Source organism: Trypanosoma cruzi, genomic scaffold, assembly GCF_000209065.1.
Source record: "Trypanosoma cruzi strain CL Brener 1047053517063 genomic scaffold, whole genome shotgun sequence".
In the NCBI taxonomy this organism is placed as follows: Eukaryota; Euglenozoa; class Kinetoplastea; order Trypanosomatida; family Trypanosomatidae; genus Trypanosoma; species Trypanosoma cruzi.
The window spans coordinates 10,407-30,539 of NW_001849526.1; the positions used below are offsets into that span (position 1 = coordinate 10,407).

The following is a 20,133-nucleotide window of genomic DNA, read 5'->3' on the forward strand; positions in this document are numbered from 1 at the left end:
TGTTGCCGACGAGACGATAGTCATTCGCTGCGACGCTGCGGCGGTGTACGGCGGCTGCAAGGGTGTGCTGCTTGGGTCCTTCACGATCAGGTCGAACACGCTGCCCGCCGCTGCCAGCGCCCTCTCGGCGGTCACCGGCGTTGTTGCGGGTACGACGGCTGTTGCCGTGGTGGTGACTGGCGGGCTGGGCTCCATCCTGGAGATGCAGGCACTCGGCGTGTTTGCGAGGATGCCATGCGCCTCGGCGCAGGAGCGTGCGAGCACCGTTGCGCTGCCGTACTTCCTGTCGCTGTTCGCTGCCCTTGACCCGCTGTGGATGGTGGTGGGCAACGTGCTGCTGGCCGCTGTGTTCGGGTGCGTGCACTACGGTGTGACGGCCGCCTTCCAGCGGTGGCGCGGCGTGGACGCGGCGAGTGCGTGGGCGGCGTTGCGCTTCCCGAGTCTGACGTACGTCGTGGCACACGCGATGCACCTTGGCATCTTTTTTGGCTCTGTGCTTGCACTGGCGATGCCCGGCGCTCGCGTGCTGCACCGCGTGGTTGGTGTCGTTGGCGTGCTGTACGGAGTGGCGTTCCCTGCTGGCGTGTGCTACTTCATTGCCCGCCACGTGGGCGCGAGCTTCACGAAGTACTGGCAGTTTTCGAGGAAGCCGTTGCACGAGCGCCTGCTGTACCCCGTCGGGTATTGGTACCCCGCAGCGCAGCAGCGGATGTACGGCGGCATGCTGACGAACATGAGGGGCAGCCACGTGTACTGGTGCGTGTTCCAGCTGTCGGTGCTGTGTGTGGTGGGCCTGATTGCGGCTGTGCACCCGCCCGTGGGAGGCTGCCACGTCCAGTACTTCTGCATGGCGGCTGTGCTGCTTGCGGGCGCGGGCGTGGTTGCCTTCACTAACATGATGCGCTCGGCCTTCCTGACGGTGATGCGCACGGCGAGCCTCGTGCTCCTTGCGGCGCTGTGCGTGGTCAGCGCGGCCAACCACCTTGCGCCGAGCGACGGCGGTGTGAGGGCGTACGCGGCACTTCTGATGCTGCTGGCGACTGTGCTGCTTGCGGTCACTGTGTACAGCGTCGTTGTGTGGTACGTGGAGGACCGCCACTGGCAGGAGCTGCGCGAGCCTCGGCGTGGTGGGCTGGAGGCCCTGCTGCGCGATGACGAGGAGAGCGACGAAGAGGCGCGGAAGCTCCACGACAGGGCGTCATCGTCGTACGCCTCAGACACCACCGGCGCGTCGTCGTACCGACCACCCGCACCGCCGTTGCAGTCTGTGTCCGGTGACACCTGCTCAGACGCCCTGAGCCTGCTCGACCGTGCATCCAGTGCGAGCTGCAAAAGTGATCGCACCCTCCTGTGATGTGCAACACGTAGAACTGGCAGGCGTGCGGTGCTGGTTGATGCGGGAGGGCGCAGGGCCACGGATTTGCTGCGCACCACAGCCAGCCATCGTTAACCGCACCGACAGTGTTGTTGGTCGTTGTTTCTATCGATTTGTTTTTATTTTGAGCGGGTGCTTTCAGGATTTGCTCCCGTTCCACGATGATTGTGTGGAAGGGGATTGAATTGTCGCTCTTGTTACTCCTGGTGTTGTGTTTTATCGGACTCTAATTTCATGGAGTTGCGTGCGAGGAAGTCAACGCTCATTTTGTGCAATGGAAAAGGGTACAGTGAACCGCCTATTGGAAGTAATGAATTGCAGCCCTGCCTTACCGTGGGTTTCCATGCAGGAGGCATTACGGCTCTCAGAAGCAAAGCGGCGACAGAGTAGGAGCAGGGCTCCAGTTTTCCAGTAACGTCTTCGAGCGGGATTATGTATTGAGGCGCGACGTATTGCTGTGATTTCGGGCTGCCGTGGCGTGGCGAGTGCACAGGGTGATCGATGTCTCTTTAGCGGCGGAAGTGACGGACCAAGCCATCCCAGTCAGTTTCCACAATAATCTTCAAACGCACCGCCGCCATGGCTGGATCCCTCGGGTGTGCACGTGGAACGTGGGAGCCTTGGATGACGCGGCATTGGGATTCGTTGCCCGTTACGGCCCGCACTTTTGTGTGTGCAGGAGGTGTGACAGCCACTTCCGGCTATTGGCACATCTCTTCACGGCGCGGCCTTTGATTTAATTGGCACACCCCATTCCACAGGCAAGGGATATCGTCGCGGATTGGCCACGCTGGTACGAGGAAGCCTCCACGAGGAATTCCTTCTTTTCCCCAATTTCCCTCCGGCCGTGCGAAGTTCATGCACCACAGCAGATACAGAGGGGTGTGGTGTTAGCATGGAGGGCACGATATTTACCGAGACTTTTTCCACGGCAGCGTGCGCCTATGCACCTACTCGTCGAACCGTGGAGGCACGCGAACAAATGTCGACGGTTCTGGATCACCTGGTGACTCACATTGTGGACGTACCCTTTTGTCTCGCCCGCAGCGCCGAGGAGCGTGCACACGGATGCAGTTTGTCCTTGGCCACTGCGGCGTGCCCAGGAACGAAGCTTGTGATGCATAAGCCAAGAAGGCGTCCGACCTCGCACAGCTCATTGACACATGGACCACCGGCATGGTCGCATTGGCCGAACGTATTATTCGTGCCCGACAGCTCAAGCCAGAAGCTTACCGCTCCACTGCAGCAGGCGACTGGGAACCCACGCGCACGGACGCCACCCTCACTCGTGGGGGAGGAGGCTGCACTGGCCCGCCTCCGCAGCGGGGTTTCGCACAAATACGGATGGCTGCCACGGCCACTGCAACCCGCCATCCCGAGCACATTCCGTTGGTGCGGTCCGGATGCCGCACAGCAGACACGCAAAGAAATATGCACGGAAACGCCTCCTCCTCCCGCTGGACCCCACCCCGCCACGATCCGACGGCCGGCAGACTATCCGGTGTGCGGAATGCACTACAGCTGCCGCACTAGTGTCGTGACGCACATGGTTAACGCCCAGGGCTTTACGCGCTCTCCCAGGCGCTGCGGGAGTTCGGCTTTCCCGGTGAGTCGGAACCGCCAGAAATCCCACCGGAACCACCGCCCAACACTTGAGCGAGGACGAGAGCGAGAGACGGCACAACGATCGCACCTCCGCCACAGACTGCACAGCCCAGGCCGAAGCCACCCCATGCAGTTTCCGCATGGCGTTGTAGGACAAGCAACCCGGAATCGTACTTCATCTTCGGCACTTCCACAAGCAAGAGTTCCCCCGAGAAATAAGGGGCGTTGCCAGGAATATGACGGTCTGACGGCATCCACCCCGTTGGGATGCATGTACTGTGTGAATTCAGGGCTCAGGCTCAGGCGGGACCGCTATCCTGCATACGAGCACACGAACACTCCAGCACAGAGCCACGGTCGGCACCGAAGGAAGCGCTTTGTAAGTGCCCTTAATGTGACAGGCAGACGGGGAATGACGGGGGATTGACCACCCACACACGGCACAAACACCCGACAGCAAGAAAACCAGGACACCAAAAAATGGAGATTAAATAGCCACGCGCTGCAAGGCTTGAACCTCCGCATGAAGAACATCAAACCCAAACAGAAAAACCGCCTCTGCACAGGAGAATGCCACCGAGAAACAGTGCGCCGTGTGTCTAAAATGGCACGCACACATGCGTTGATGAACGTCACGCTGTCGCCGATTTCACGACGGCAGAGGGGTCAGGCTGCCGAGAAGACGCAAGTTGCCCGGCGACGACAGCCCGATGGGATCAACACCAGTTTAGCTTTGCCGTCCAGCATGCGGGCTTCAGTGCCACAGCAATGCCTGACTGACCCGCTACCGCACGGCACGCCACGGGCATCTACCGGACATTGTGAAAACCGGCCGACCGGAGCTGCGCGGAGAGGCAGCTCTGCATTTACTCCGCTGCCCGGCTCTGCAGGCACCCAGAAAAAAGCATGGAGCGGACATTGGAGAGGTGAGGAAGTCGTGCTTCACGGAAATATTGGTGTGTCTCCACTTTGAATTGGAAAGGTCTCCGCCCCAGCAGTACCTCCGCGCGGCGAGAAGGCACGAGGCCCCTAGCAGATGCGGCAGGCCGTATTTGCTCCTGGCAGGCTGCCCTCTTCTCCCTTTCCTCATTTATAGCGTCCATTTTTTGGTTGTTTCCGTGATTTGTTGTTTTATTGATTCTTGGCAGTAACGGATTATCGAGCCACCGCGCTATCCCCGGGGCGGGTGCGTAGCGGTGGTGTGTGCTTCACGGCCTCCACTGCGGCTCCCACTTCGGGTGCCGGGGCTCTCTTTTACATCTCCGATCGTTGGGCGGACGTGCTTTGCGATGGTGGCTGGCGTGTGGGCCTTCGTATTTATTTGAGAAGACACGAGGAATAGTAACAATATATATATATATATATATATATATATCAACAGCGCTGAATAGATATCAATATCGACAACTAAATACCTATCTATATACATATGCAGCCAATAAAATAGCAATTGAATAAGCCAAGAAACCAAGCGATCTGTCAATTGTAGGGGAAAGAAGGGATATATCCATATCTATACACATGCATCAATGAATAAGAATAAAGTATCGTTTTTATTCTCATGCCCATATCGATATATCTATACATTGATCAAAGCTTATTTTCGTATATATATCTCCATATAATTTTTCCTCCGTTCTTTCTTATTTGTGGCATTTTGCTTCCGTTGTATTATGTATTCTTCTCCCGTGAGTTCATTCGTGCTTTTTCAGGGCGCATAGGCATTCCGTCCCACAGACAGCGTTTCATATGCACTGAAGCACCCCATCGGGCAAAAGTCGCAAGGGGTTTGCGAAGCCCCATCCCAATTGAATGATGATTGCTATCTTCTTTGATCTCCTGAGGAGCTGCGACGTGTGAGTGCGTTGCCCCCGACACCCAACACAATGACAACTTTCAACGAGCAGTTTGCAGGCACATTGTGCAGTTTCCTTGAGGTGTAGTCCACACCCGTATTTTGGGAGTGAATGCACGGTGTACCTGTAGAGGATGCTGAGGGTGGCGTCAGCGAGGCATGGGATAACACGTACTCCGGAACAAGTGTGTGGCGTTGGCCAGAGGAGGCATTGTGTCAACGGCATCATTGATTGATGGCCGGAGATTTTTGGGCTTCGATATTTTGAGCCTTAAGGAATGGAACGCTGCTGGCTGACCAGGCGCCACTTGCTATCTATTCTGTCCTGAATGTGGATTAAAAGGCGATGCGGACGCGTGCAGATGAGGAAAAGGAAATAGGACCCTGTGTGGACATGCAAGTGGACGCGTCAGAGCGTCACGATATCCCTCAACAAGTGTGGAGCTCCCGACCCTGTGCTTTGATTGTTCTGATAAAACTGCCTGGGGTGGAGGTGAGTGCGCTGACTTCCGTTTTACCGAATTTTCCTTCAGCTGACAGTCTGCGCAGCTGACGTGGAGGGACATCATGCGCACCTGTTTCCGGCGGGTGCGATGCCGTTTCCCACATATGAGGGCAACTTCCCCGATGATGCGCTCTGTCATCCTCACTTGTTTTATTTGACGACACGGCGCAACGCGGGGTTGGTGCTGAGCGACGAAGGCTTTCCGTCTCGGTTGGAACCAAAACGGAGAGCCCATGAAGAGGCATGCTGCTCGCGACTGGTTGATGCTTGGCCTGTGAGGAGTCTGTTTGCCACCGTGGAGCGTCTCATCCGCTTGAGTGCAGAGTCCTCTACACATTGCACAGTTCTTGTGCTCCTGAGTAATGCCAATGGGGCGGATATGATGATGGTGTTTCATTGGTGAAAGGCTCTGTGAGGAGGAAAAATATTATTTATTTTTTCTTGTTTCTGGACGAGACGAATTCGTTCTTTGATTCAAGTACGAATGTCTTGTTGCAGTTTTTGTTGGCCGCTGGTGGATTTGCTGTTTATTCCAATCAGTGGCTCTAACTGGCGGCTCCAAGGCCTAATATCGACTGGTGCCGTCTTTCTTGGGCCCACGTTGCTTGGCCCAACAATTATTTGTGCAACTGGACAACAAATTTCCCTGTGGGCATGGATCGTGTTTTGCAGAATATGACCACAACAGCTACTGAGTGGGCTGGTGGCTGTTGCGTCCTGCATGACTCTTACAATGTTCTTGCGGATTTCACTTTGTTGCGTGTAGGTGATGTTAAATCTGTGTCTTGCCGTGTGGCAGAGGCCTGAACCAACGGAGGACAGAGTGTTGTGACGAAACACAGCACAGACAACTCTCATGTTGCTCATAGTTGTGCTTGTTTTCACTGCGAGCTTCGACGTGGGAACATTTTGTTATTTTGTGCGGTATGGGGATCACTTATCCGGTGGCATATTGCCGTGTGGTGGTCTTTGGTTCAAAGGACCCTGTGGAATACTTTGTGAGGGCGAAGGGTGATGCCAGGACTGTCGTGCCCGCACAGACGGAGACGAGAACAGGGTGGTTGATGTGCCCTGTAACATCGCGCTCCCAATTGCGTCATTGGATGCGTGCAGAGCAGGTGGCACTTCGGTGTCTGTTTGCTTCACGGCCAACCCGCTGGCCCCTTCTGAAGGGCATTCAAGAGCATTCGTTCTCTGAGGGTGTTTCTGCTGCGTGGTCCGCACATTGCAGTGTCCGCTCCATTGGGCCTTTTCTTTGGTGAGAGGATGTTCTGTTGCACTTCTTGGACTTCTGTGGTGAGGGAGGGTCATGGGGCAACATGCCCGCCGTTCCGGTGTTGGCGCGCCGCGTACTTGTGGTCGCGTTACGCAGGAGGCATAATATTCTGTTGCAGGATGAAAGCGATGTGTTCTTTTCCCTTGCCAGCAATGGACGGTCCTCTTGTTATGTTGTTTGGGTCTTTCTGCTGGATGACGAGTTTGCAAATGGTTACGAAGGATGTGTGGCTGCAGGGCTTGAGCGCCGGTTTGTTTTTTTCTGAGGGGCGGTGTTGAGGAATTACAGGCGCTTGCAGATGTCATTTTCAATGTGAGGGCAGGTGTTTCAGCCATCCAAGGCGCGGCTGTTGGGAAGACGAGTTTCACTCTTGCAGTGGAGGCAGGCATCAAAGAGGCGAATGTGCGGGCCCACCACCCTACTTTCTGTACTGTTTTGCCGCGACGACTGGATCTGATTGCCAGCCACATTGAGCCGTTGCCATGTGGCTGCAACGTTGTCTCGAGGCGGTCGAGAGGCCGCAGGGCACGGCAGTTGCATTCATCCGTGGAAGTGCCACGGGGGAAGAAATGCGGGCCTTTCGGCATCTGTCATCTCGCTGCCTTTTGACGCCATATTTGTTGAGTCCGTGGGTACTGTCTTACGTTCCTGCCTTTTACTGGATGATTGTAGCTGCTGAGATGTGGAGGGTATTTGCTGCACCCTCTTTCGGTATATTTGTCGCACGCCGTGTTCGAGACGGTTTTTGATTGCTGCATTGCATGGGGTGCTGCAAGGCGGTACTTTATGTCACGCGATTGTGTGGTGGGTGCCATGCGGTGGAAATATTTGACGTCGTTGAGGTGCCCTTGGAGGGTGGGGGTGGCGATCCTCCGGCGCGGGTGATTATTGACAGGTTCACACGCCCCTTTGAACCTGCTGTCTCTTTGTTGTACTTTTATTAATTGACCGCGGACATTGCAGAATATATTCAGGTTGCTGCAGTGCTCCATGCATTCAAGGTGTTGTCCTCCGCGCCGTTAAACTCGGCAACTGTCCGACCGGTCTCTTTGAAGGATTTGGGAGGAGGATCCGTTCAATTTGTTTCGCGGCTGGAGCCAATTCCTCCATTTCTGTCAGTTAGACACGCCCACAGCGTCAATTTGCTTTTTTCCCTTTAATGGGAGGAAAGGGTGATGACGAACCTCGAGAGACGGTGGCTTTTTTTGTTTCATCGCCGGAGATCGGTCAGCGGCGGTCGATGCATCAGTCCTTCCTGAGGGTTGGCGACACAAACTCCGTGGCTGAGACGATTTGGACGTAATTTCACAGGGGCAAAATCCGCGCTTTATTTCCGTGCTTATGCCGATGGAATGCAATGATTTGTCCCCTCTTGTGATGCCTCGTGTGTGCCATGACACTACATTGAGGAGAGCAGGAAGTGCTATTGTGCATGCTATTTTTTTAGACACCACGGCTCCTTTCAGGGGATGTGATTCGACTGTGTGGTGGGTCGGTTGAGGGGGAGTACGTGGATGGGCCGCGCTCACCCGACTGCTGCGCCTCATTTTGCTTAACGCCCGACCAAATTGCTGGTCCCCCTTTGCTTGCCTTACCGGGCCTGGCGACCTCTTGAGGAGGGGTGCGGCGGCGTGGACTGTCAGGCTGCTGAGGAGGCCGTGGCTGCGCGGGATGTCCTGCGGAATTTTTTTGCGTTTTAGGACTACTGTAGAGAAGAGGACACTTCATGCCTCCTCCACGTCCACGAGAGTAAATGGAGGGATCGCGGTTGTGGGATCGCACTTCACGAGTGTCTGCGCTCGTTGATCGCGTCGACGGTGCGCTCTGTGTGTCCGCGACCACTGCCGAAGCATCCCGCCATTTTTCTTCCGGTGAACGGGAAAATCCACCGAAACTCTGAGAGGGTATTGGGGAATGTTGCAGCGAGGAACGCTTTAAAGGTCCTGCGATGAGGGAGCGCTGCTTGCAAGGATCCCACAGCACATGGGATTTTGCTTGCTCCTAATTTTTTTGTCTGTCTGTTGGTTGGTGCTGCTTGCCGGAGGGTGTCTTGGCCCGTGCGCAAACGTCAATGTCTCTGCTTCTGTGTGCGGCCTTGCAGTGCTTGAGCCGTTGTGGACGGGGAGAATAATTACTGTAGCGGTTACGACGACGCTGGTGTGTTAAACTGTGGATGGTGGCGCCACCCACTTCTCTGCCACGTCCTGTTTTGGTGCTTTTTAAACTTCAATTTGATTTTTTGCGCGCAAACACACTCAGGCTAGGAAGGAAGCTACGACCAAGCGCTAATTGTTACTGTGAAATTGTAAGGCTTTGAAAGGACCAACAGCGCACACACCGCCCACACACACATATTTATATGCTCTCACGTGTTGCTGCAGTGAAGGCACCCCGCACACACAACCGTCGCCGCTTGACCGGATCCAGCGGAAGGAGGAGGGAAGGAAGAGAGAGTGAGCCGCAGAGGCCTAACATGTCCCGGCGTGTGTTTGCTTCCGCGGTACTGCTTTTCCTCGTCGTGATGGTGTGCTGCAACACCGTGCAGCCTGCTGTGGTGCCAAAGTCAGGGCGGGGATCTAAAAAGAGGAAATTGTTTGTGCCGCAGACGACGCTGGTGCAGCCGAAAGATGGGATTGTTCCAGTTACGACGAGGGATTTGTTTGCTTCACACCCTCTCGTCAGTGCTGGTGGTGTAATTGCTGCTTTCGCCGAGGATACATGAATGCCGAATATCAAGGCGCTCCATTAAGTAAGTCCTTTTCTTCTGATGTGGTTGCGGGGTACATCGACTCTGCGTGGAATTGGTCCACTGTTGTTGGTGAGGTCAATAAAAGATGCATGGAGGGCACACACCGTGCTTGGTGCAGCGGAGGGAGAGGAGAGTTTGGGTGCTGTGCTCCGCCCCACAACAATCACGAAGGGCGACGGAGTGTTTCCTCTTGCGGGAAGCTCGGATGTGTCCTACGAAGGTGGGTGTTGGAGGGAGGGCGGCTTGGAGCCGAAACTGGCTGTGGGTGATGTCACGAATCCCACGGGTGGCAAGCAGAGTGGACGGATCGAATGGGGCGACCCCAAACCACTCCCGAAACTGATCTGTTCTGCTTCTCACAAGGGGAAATGGACGGAGTTCATTGCTTCTGGCGGCGCAGGTGCTCTTATGGAGGATGGCACGCTTGTGTTTCCTCTGATGGCGGAGAGTGAAGCAGAATACGTTTGCTCCATGATCATTTGCTTGACGGACAACGGCAGTGCCTGGGCGCTCTCTGAGTACATTTCCCCTGCGGAATGCCTTAACCCCCGCGTCACCGAGTGGGAGGGATCACTTCTCATGATTGTTGACTGCAAGAGTGGCCAGAGGGTGTACGAGTCGCGTTACATGGGGACAGCGTGGACGGAGGCCATCGGGGCACTCTCAGCCGTGTGGGTCAACGCACGATCAGGAGTCTCTCAGAAGGAAAGCCTGCATGTGGATGCCCTCATCACCGCGACCATTGAGGAAAGGAAGGTCATGCTGTGCACTCGGAGAGGGCACGCCTCGGGGAAGAAAAGGGCCACTGCGCTCTGTCTTTGGGTCACGGACAACAACCGCACGTTTTCTGTTGGACCGGTTGCCGTGGACAATGCTGCGAATTGGATGCTCGACAGCACCCTGCTGCACTCGGATGGCAATTTGCATCTTTTACAAGGGAGGGGCAACGGTGAATGCCGTGTCATCTCACTTTGCCGCCTGACGGATGAACTGAGTGCAATCAAGTCCGTCCTCAGTACTTGGGCACAAAAGGACATTTTCTTCTCCAAATTGACCATACCCACGGCGGGTCTGGTGGCAGTTTTGTCCGATGCGGCCAGTGATTGCACGTGGAACGACGAGTACCTTTGCCTGGATGCGATGGTGGCGAATGCAGGGAAGGACAACGATGGGTTACAAGTGACGGGACTTGAGTCCAGGGCAATATGGACTGTGAACACTCGGGGTGATAATTTGCGGCATGTGTTTTTGAGCCACGACTTCACACTTGTGGCGACGGTGACCATCGAAGAGACTCCGAGTGGGAACACTCCTCCACTGACTGCGATGCTGGCGGACACTGAGTCCAATCATACCGTGGGACTGTCGTACAGCCACAATAAGAAGTGGGAGACGGCGTTCGAAGGCAAGACAACAACACGGAGCAGCACTTGGGAGCCGAGGAAAGAATACCAAGTGGCGCTTATGCTGCAAGGCAACAAGGCCTCTGTGGACGTTGATGGCGAGTCGCTGAGGGAGGAAGAGGTGCTGTTAACGGGCGAGAAGCCACCTGATGTCCTGAGGGTTCGCTTTGACGCGTGCGGCGGGCACGAATCCCACGTGACGGTGACGAACGTCTTTCTGTAGAGCCGCCCACTGAATTCCACTGCGATGCGTGCACTCAAGGACAGGGTTCCCGCTCCGACGAGGGATGCGGCTACGACACCACCCGAGACCCTGGCTCAGCCGGCCACCTCAACGTGGTGCCAGGGTCTAGTACTCTTTGCTAGAGAGGAAGCTAAGCGCCTGCTGTTCATGCTTCAAACCCGATGAGTAGTTGTTACTTAGTTTTACGGGCCGGAAGGGCAGATGTTGGAGCCATTCTATAATGGCTGCCCGCGGAGTAAGGTTATCCTTGCTACTGAATTCCTTCGTACGCTTACCAGAGCTGCACAATTGAGGTGTAGTTACTACGACTGGTAAGAGAAGAAAAAAAAAAAAAAAAAAAAAAAAAAAAAAAAAAAAACACCACCCGAGAAGATTCGAGTAGTTGACAGCGTCAGAGAGCACGTTGCTGGGGATATTACAGAAGGGAAATGAATGGGCACAACGCCCCTGGACACGAATCCCACTACAAACAGTCACCTTGCAGGGTCTGGAGCTGCGTGAGTCCCGACGACCGCCTCGCCTCTCTCAACGACGTGAAATTGACACTGCGTGATTTAATTGGTAAAAGCACCGTGCGTGTGTGCGTGTCTTGTGTGTTGCTGCTTCTTCTGGGATTGTATTTGGGTCGTGGCAGCCTTCTGAGCCACAGAGTGTGGATTTGTGGCTCCTCACGGAGAATACGTGCCGAATTGACCACGCTTTTTAACTTATCTCTTATTTCCTCAATTTTTTTACTTATTAGTGTCTTTTCACTGTAGTTCAGCTGGAGTAATAGGTACTGTTGTTTCTTCTTTGCGTAATGTTCGGTTGCTGCACACTGTAATGAGTGAAGTGTTCCCACTCTTGTTTGCTTTTGTTTTCGCCCACACGTGTTGCCGGCCCTGCGGCTGTGCGTCTCACGGACAGCACGAAATGGGGATTGGAAGAACAGGCCGGATGCCGCATGAAATGTGAAGAATGTTGTGTGGGCTGGTGGAACAGTGCAATCTTTTTTAATTATTTTAATTCCGCTTTTCCTTTTGTTGGTGCGGGCAATATGTATATTCACGAGCACACGGTTGGTCGTTTTGTGATGCTCGGTCCATGAAATAAAAGTCCCGCCAAATCAATTTTTATTTTATTTTTTTCTTTTAATTTTAGGAGTTATCCCGGACTCTCATCTTTTTTTTCTTTTTTAATCCCTGCGGCTTGTTTCTGTAGTTACCGTATCTGCTGTCACTGTGTGTCTCTGTGTCCCGTTGAGTGTCGCTCTGCTGACTGTGCTTTTGACATGCCTTCATTTCTCTTTCTTCTTTCCTGCTAGAGGCAGTGATGGTCCGCGACGACGATTGTTTGTGTTCCCCCATTGCGATGGCACGAGGGTGACTGGGCGCCGGCCTGCTGAGTGCACTCGGAGGGGAGCGGATGGTGTGCGCCGTGCCTCACTGTGAGTGTGGGACGACAGTCCGTCGGGGAAGGGAGAAGTAAAGGGCAGCGCTGTGGAGTTGGATGCGTCCCGTTTGTTGCCGCCGTGTGTGTGCTGTGCGCATGGCACTTTACTGCGGTGCGACGTGGATGGCGGTGCCCCTGCGTGTGCCCTCTTGTATGTGTTGTGCAGCGGGCTTCTCTTCCCAATGACACCGTCCTTCTGTGCGGGTGAGTGGAGGGAGTGGAGATGTATGAGGGTGGCAGTTGTTTTCGCGCATTGAGGTCCTCCACAAAGGTGGCACCTCACTGCAGCCTCTCGCAGCACCAGGCCGTGGATTGAGAGGATGGGAAGGTCTGCTTCAACCACAAGGACAACGAGATGCAGTGCGTGACGGCCAACCTGATCCGCGTGTGGTTGCAGCGCATGGGGAACGTGCGCCAGTACTTGTTGGGCGTTGCGCTCATGATTGGGGAGGAGAGGCGGCACGACATTGTGGCGCTGTGTGTGTTGTGTGTGGCCGTGGCATGCCGGCGATTGTGAGGGACGTGGCGGACACGGAGCTGCTGGACTGAGGGAGGAGGTGGCGTATGTTGCGGCGCAGCGGGAGTGCATGACGGCTGCGTGTGCTGGGAGGGCCCGACGATCCCGAGGCCTGTGCTGGAGGGGCGCGTGTTGAAGTGAGCGTGGCGTGCCTGCGAGGGCCTGAGTAGAGTGAATAACAGTAATAGTGACTGTGGGAGTGTGAGGAACGGTGCACGGGCGAGGAGCTCTTCCTTTTTTTTTTTTTTTTTGATTGTTGTTGAACGGCGCTCAGCTAATTGTTGTTGTTGCGGTGGTGCGTGACTCTCATTGCTGGATGGGACGGTGCGTGGCTGTGTGAGTTGTTTTTCCTTTTGCTTTTACTTGCGCTCTGCGTTGACGTGTTGTTAGTTTGTGCTGAAGGCTGCACGCAAGTGACAGGAGTGATGGCGACGGTGATGACTGGCCGTGTGCTGCTGGTGTGTGCCCTCTGCGTGCTGTGGTGCGGTGCCTGCGGTGGTGTCGGCGTCCGTTGTTGTTGCTGGTGGTCCCGTAACTCTTGGCGATCCTGGTGGTGGTGTTCAATCTTCTCTCGCAGATGGGAGTGATGGTGGCAGTGGAGGTTCAAAGGCTGATAGTTCTAATGAAAGTGAAAGTGAACCTTTTGGTTTCTGCTTCCGATGAGGAATCATCAGCTCTCCTTCTTGATGAGGATGAGGGTGGAAATCCCTCTGAGGAACATTTACGCCCGGAAAAAGAGGCCTCCAAAGGAAAACAGGAAGAGTCACAATCACCGCCTCAAGATGCATCGCCGAATGAAGTGAATCCAGAAGAAGCACTTGATTCCCTTCCGCAAGAACGGTTGCTCGATGCACCAGAAAAAGAAGCTATCACTAATGGTGGTGGCGGTGGAACTGCGAACGGGGGAAAAGGTAATCCTGGGCAGAATACCGGGTTGTCCCCTAACAACAGCGATCCCACGGCATTGATAGAACCAGAAGTCAAACAAGTATTAACACCAGAACCAATAAAAACAGAGCCATCACCAGCGATGACCGTTTCAGCGGAGGAAACAAACCCGACAGCACCAAAAGTCTCACAGAACGCAAGAGAAACAACAAGCAAGACGTCATCGTCAAACGCTGAAACGGCACCTGAAGCACCGGGAAAAACTTCAGGAAATGGTGAGCCAAACCAAAACAGAGAAGACACGGACCAACGGGATTCCATGAATAATGCAACTACAAGTCATCCAGCGGAAACAACAGCAACATCCATATCCACAAGTGGCAGTGATGGAATCCAGAAAAAGGAGGACAAGGTTGACAACAGTGTTCAAAGGCCTAACAGAAAAGAACCACAAGACGGGCTTGAAGATGGAAATACCGACGATGCTCCTACAGCCAGTGAGACGGAACTACAAACACCAGGAACAGCCACCACTCAAAAGAATGCTACATCTAAGTCTGGCGACAGTGACGGCAGCACCGCGGTCTCCCACACCACCTCCCCTCTTTTGCTTTTTGTTGTTGTTTTGTGTGCGGCTGCTGCTGCGGTGATGGCCGCGTGAGAGTGAGGGAGAGAGAGCCGTGCACCGCCCGCACACACACTCGTCCTTCTCTCACTCTCTGTGTGTGTCCCCTTGCATGGACTCTCGCCCTCACCTCATCCCACGAAGCACACACATAATGTGCCCATTGTATATATGCATGCACACCCATGCAGGTCCGTTGGTGCTCTCTTTTGCACGACACGCACCGCTGCCGTCCTGCCTGGCTGCATGGGCGGAGCACCGTAACTGTTTCTGTTTTGTTTTTATTGCATTGAGTGGGCGACCTCTCTCTCTCTCTCTCCCTGTGTGTGTGTTTTGCTTTACGGGAGCAATGAGAGTGTGTGCGCTGGTCGTCACACGCTTTGGTTTCTTTTTTTTTGCTTCTGTTGTGGTTGGGTGCTCCCATTTTACTTTTATTGATTGGTTTTCTTAAACTGCAGATGGCCGAATTTCCTTTTTTGTATCCTCTTGTTCTTTGTTTCTTCCCACGTAATCGGTGCTTGTTGCCTCAGCAAGCCACGAAATATTTGCCTAACACCCATATCAATGGCTTACTTGCTCTACACCCCACGTTAGTTTGAAACGCTGGTGGTGCTGCAAGTGGTGTTTGTGGTGTGATTGCCAGCGGTGCTTTGCTGTCACTTTGAAGTGCTCTCGATCCTTTGGCTATGTGATGCGTGCCGACTGCACGAACTCGTTCCGAGTCGTTGTGAGGGACGTGCCCTTTTTGGAGCATTGGGTGCGCTGCCGACGTACACCGTCATTGGGAGGGATGGATGGGCGCCCATCCGCTTCAACGTATCCACAAGGGACCTGGATGATACCAGGAAGTATTGCATTTCAGAGCGGCATTACACAATGAATTCATCGAATGACAATCGCCACTGTGAGGATGACGTTGTATCCTCTGCGAATGGGATCATTCTCGAGAATGAAGTTGTCCCTGCTGCTGTCCACCCGCACGCGGACCGTATGCTCGTGCAGCCAATGGAGGGTCCTTTGATTGTGCCCCAATTTGGCACGGGCAGCGTTTGCAGTCGGTTCACGGTGCGTGCTGGGAATTGTTCTACTGGTGTTGCCAATGCTGACATGGTGCTGTGCGTGGCTGCGGCGCTGTCGGTGGTGGTGCACTCGACGACTGCCGCGATGGCTGCGAGGAGCCCCACGACTGCGACGACGTTTATGGCATGGAGCTGCAGGATGGCGATGGGGACGGGAGGACGCTGGAGTCGCACTGGTCGCAGCGCCACGCGAAGGATGAGTGGATGGCATCGATTGGTTGTGCCGTCTACTGCACGGAGCTGACGCTGGCCGCATCGGCTGAACTGGGTTGCATGAGGGTGAAGTGGAGTATGGCGGAGCCGATGCGTTGGTGGAGGAATTCGAACTGTGCACTACTGCGGTGGAAGTGCTCCGCACTGAACATGAGTGAATATCCCAACATATTCTGAAAAGCGAGCATTCCCGCCAGACGCTGCACGTCGGATTGGTATTCCAGTGGTTGGTGTGTAGACGGAGTATCCATGAAATGTCAGCAAAACGCCCGATGGACAGTTGCTCCATCAGTGGTCTCGCACTGGATGTGAGGGATGCTGACGCTGTTATTTGGAGGGGAGAATGTTTTTCTGCGGTGCCTGGGGACAAGCCCGCTTCGTGGTGCCTGGACACGCTTCCCACCAACACGACAGATGCGAGGGACCCGGAAGAAAAATACATCTGAGTGCCATGCATGCGGCATTGCGGTGCCTCCGCATGCAGGTGCATCTGAAAGTGACTGAAGAGGGTAACGGCCGTTGTGTCCCATGCGCGGACGGAGCGACGATTACGTGGGCCATTCAACCCTACGATGAGGGGACCGTTAGTTGCCGTGACCACGCGCAGGTGTGCACGATATCCGTCACCAGCGGCAGCTTGCTTCCAGTGGTTCCGTGGGACGGCGATGTGAGAGAGGGTGTGGAGCGTGACGGTCCCACCGGCATCTACTGAACAAGGATTGCCACGGGCATCCGTCCCCGTTGCGGAGAGCATTGGGACCGGCCGTGGCACACCACCGAAGGATGTGGACACGGCTGCTCTCCAGAAGCATCCGTCGCCAGAGGAGAAGGAAGTCACCCCCGATGCCACGACAGCAACGGTGTGCTCTTGCCCAGCGACATCGCGGGTGCGCCGCAGGAGGCGGAGAAGGAGAGCGGTCTTCCGGACATCGACGATGTCGCCGCCGATGGTGTGACGTCTGTTGTGGGACAATCATTAGGAGATGAGGCCGCCAGCGACAAGGACGGTGGCGGTGCCGCAGCCACGGGACCCAAGAGCCCTGATGCCGCTGATGCCGCGCAGGGCGCTGTGGACCCTCCGCCGAGGGTGGATGAAGCGGCGGTGGTGCGCGGGGGTTGGGAGGCAGACATGAAGTATGCCCCGCCTCCGATCCAAGGCAATAACAATGCGGCTGCGGCTTGTCCCTTTCCGCCGCTTCTGCTGCTTGCCGCTGCCGCCGCCGTGCCAACACTCAGCAGTGGGTGCAGGAGAGAAAGGCCTATATCAATTGGCATTTCCTATCAGTATACACATATATACATGCGCTCTGCTTGTCTGTATACTTTGTACCATGGACATGCTGTATGCACTCTCTCTCTTTTGTTGGTCGCTAATGTGGCGGCACCATGCGTGTTTTTAATGGGTTTGGGGATAACCATTTGTTTGACTTCTTTTGAAGGATATCGTGGGGTGTTTGTGTGCGTATGCGAGGGATCTGTGTGGTTTCGATTTTCTTATTTTTGTTTATATTGCTTTTGCATTGTGTGGTGCTCGTTGTATTACTCCTGTTGCGTTCGTTTCTGAAGTGTTGCTAGGGCACCGGGAGTGGATGCCTGTGGACGCACGCCGTGCATTATGCGCTACATTGGTGGGTGGGGAGACTGACATAACTGGCGGGATTCAGTAAGGCGCATTTTTGCCCACGGACCCTGCAGCCGCAGCAGCCTGAGTGGCGCTTTGCATATGGACGTGTGGATTGTTTTTTCTTGCGAGGCTTTTTTACTGCGTGTCATTTTCCGCTCGGGTACCGTGCCCGTGGCAGCAGCGGCGGCATCAAAAGAGCATTGTGTGTATGTGTGTGGAGAGTCCTTGATTAAGTGCCTGCCTTACTTCTCTGTTCCGTCGATCGATTGTACCGTGTGCCGGCCAAACTGTTGACATGACGTTCTTCTGACGGCGGGGTCCACGTGAAATGGTTTTGCGTCGCGTGCTTTGGCGCGGGTGTGTGTTTTCTGCAACAGTCGTTGGGCGGTTGCCTGTTGGGTCGTTGAGTGTGGCGTGGAGACGGGTGCGGATGGACCCGATTGAGTGCCGCGGGAAGGAGGAAGGCGGCGGAGCGATGGACACCCGAGGAGTGCGGTGGCGGGCAGCCATGAAGGTTGGCGACAAGGAACTCACTGCTTCTGTGAGTTGCCGTGCGTGGTGTTTGTTTCTGTTATTATTACTTGCGTTGTTGGATGTAGCCACTGTGGGGGAGAGTTTTTTTTTGTTTCTTTTTTACGCCGTTTTGGGATCCTTTTCTGCACCGGCATTTTTGTGTTCCTGCCGCACTGTTGCGCCCTCTTTCCTGTCCATTGGGAGCAGCTGCGGGTGGGTTTTACATGCCATGGAGTTGTGTGCGTGCTGTCCGGTGCTTTATTGTTGCTTGTTCTTCCTACGTGCACGCGTCCCCCATGCTCATGACAACAACCCTCATGTCAGCGTCTTCCCTTCTTTCCCATCCTGCTACTGCTGCTGATGTGTGTGTGTGTGTGTTCTTCTCATCCTCCTCTCATTTTGCCTCCCTAGACTGTGTGTGCAGCCGTGATGATGGTGACTGGCCGTGTGCTGCTGGTGTGTGCCCTCTGCGTGCTGTGGTGCGGTGCCGGCGGTGGAGGATGTTCTGAAACACCTCAAGTTCCTCCGGCTTCTCCGCCCGTTAATGACAGTGTCCCTAAAAATGACAACAATTCCACAGGTGGCGCTGGAGGAGGTCGCCAAAGCGGTCAATCGAAGGCTTTACAAGAAAAGTCATTACCGGTGCAAGGCGCAACCGGAGCGGGAGTGGAAAAGGCAATAAAACCCGAGGCAAAAGTACCAGAAACGGCAGACGCAGAGAAGAAAAACGAGGATCAAACGCAAGGAGCTGAAGATGTTGGTAAAAAGAAGGATGAAGAGCAGGAACCGAACGAGGAGGAAGAAGAAGAAGAGGAAGAAGAAAAACGTAACGGTAAGAAGGAAGAAGAGGAGAAAAAGCATGAAGACGCTGGTACCGGCACCACAGAGGGGATGTCAACAGGCAGTGAAGAGCAGCCAATTTTATCTTCTGGCGCGGAGGCAGCATCGAATAAAACAAATCTTAAAAGTACCCAAATAACTGACGACGATGATCCAGCAGCTGATGCTGCAGGGACAAGAAAAGAAAAACAAAATGAAAATAAAGAAGCCAATCCGAAAGAAACACCAGTCGAAGCCACAGCCACGAAGAATACAACGGCGATGAGTGGCGACAGCGACAGCAGCACCGCGGTCTCCCACACCACCTCCCCTCTTTTGCTTCTTCTTGTTGTTGCGTGTGCGGCTGCTGCTGCGGTGGTGGCCGCGTGAGAGTGAGGGAGAGAGAGCCATGCACCGCCCGCACACACACTCGTCCTTCACTCACTCCCTGTGTGTGTGTCCCCTTGCATGGACTCTCGCCCTCACCTCACCCCACGAAGCACACACATAATGTGCCCATTGTATACATTGCATGCACACCCATGCAGGCCCGTTGGTGCTCTCTTTTGCACGACACGCACCGCTGCCGTCCTGCCTGGCTGCATGGGCGGAGCACCGTAACTGTTTCTGTTTTGTTTTTATTGCATTGAGTGGGCGGCCTCTCTCTCTCTCTCCCTCCCTGTGTGTGTGTTTTGCTTTACGGGAGCAATGAGAGTGTGTGCGCTGGTCGTCCCACGCTTTGGCTTTTTGTTTTGTTTTTCATTGTTTTTTGGTTGAGAGCACCCATTCCGCGGGCTGCGTGTGTGTGTGTGTGTGTGTGTGTGTGATGATATGAGTAATTTGCGTGTGTGCTATCTGCCTCTCTCTGCCGTTGCTTTCTTCTGACTCTCTTGTGGCGCACAGCTGCTCTGCAAGTATAGACGCTGACAAACACAGATGCACACACACACGCCATTATGCATACTCCGTAGAGCGGCGTGATTGCTGAGGACGCACGCAGATGATTCTGGCTGCGAAATCCCTTGCGAGGAGGGAGTACGGGAGTCTGCGATTTATTTTTTGACACGTGGCAGGCGTGCAGTCGATTGGGCGGTGTGGGTTAATGTGCCTGGGACAAGTGCGGATTGCTTCTCGTCCAGCTGCTGCAGGTGCCAATGTGTATCTCCTATGCTGTGTATACGTTGGTCAGGGATTCTTCGCCTGTGTGCGTGATGTGCGTTGGAAGGTGCGCTGGAAGGGTGAACAGTAAAATGACTGGAGACAGCGCGTGGGCTTTGCAAAGGACGGTCTTGTTCTCTTTTGCATTCTGCCGGTTGCTTTGCCGGGTGTGGTGTTTCTTGGTGTGTGCTGACGCGTGACGAATAAGACACCCGCCGTGACCCCTGCTGCTGCTGGTGGTGGCAGTCGCCGTG

The 20,133-nt window shown here is 54.7% G+C and overlaps 2 protein-coding genes and 4 pseudogenes across 2 annotated transcripts, besides 12 other annotated features; all 6 read left to right on the forward strand.

The window, feature by feature from the left end:
- Positions 1-1,354, forward strand: Tc00.1047053511171.10 (dispersed gene family protein 1 (DGF-1), putative; the record flags this gene model as incomplete). Its single annotated transcript, XM_804816.1, has 1 exon — positions 1-1,354. A coding segment is annotated over one exon (1,354 nt), but the record flags the coding sequence as incomplete, so codon positions are not given.
- Positions 1-12,971: a sequence feature (areas not merged during assembly with more than two copies in the genome that could not be assigned to a particular haplotype).
- Positions 4,328-4,355: a microsatellite.
- On the forward strand, positions 4,654-7,776 carry Tc00.1047053511171.25 (annotated as a pseudogene).
- Positions 8,976-11,081, forward strand: Tc00.1047053511171.40 (annotated as a pseudogene).
- Positions 11,080-11,369: a mobile genetic element.
- Positions 11,326-11,370: a microsatellite.
- Positions 12,120-12,151: a sequence feature (AT_rich).
- Positions 12,972-13,199: a sequence feature (heterozygous, non-Esmeraldo-like haplotype).
- Positions 13,200-14,004: a sequence feature (areas merged during assembly that could not be assigned to a particular haplotype. This can correspond to areas where the two haplotypes were merged or to regions with more than two copies in the genome that were merged during assembly.).
- Tc00.1047053511171.50 lies at positions 13,385-14,509 on the forward strand (annotated as a pseudogene).
- Positions 14,005-14,154: a sequence feature (heterozygous, Esmeraldo-like haplotype).
- Positions 14,155-17,875: a sequence feature (areas not merged during assembly with more than two copies in the genome that could not be assigned to a particular haplotype).
- Positions 15,350-16,003, forward strand: Tc00.1047053511171.60 (annotated as a pseudogene).
- Positions 17,876-20,133: a sequence feature (heterozygous, non-Esmeraldo-like haplotype).
- Positions 18,332-19,111, forward strand: Tc00.1047053511171.90 (mucin-associated surface protein (MASP), putative; the record flags this gene model as incomplete). Its single annotated transcript, XM_804817.1, has 1 exon — positions 18,332-19,111. The coding sequence occupies one exon, from the start codon at positions 18,332-18,334 to the stop codon at positions 19,109-19,111; it is 780 nt and encodes a 259-aa protein (XP_809910.1).
- Positions 18,695-18,727: a microsatellite.
- Positions 19,518-19,547: a microsatellite.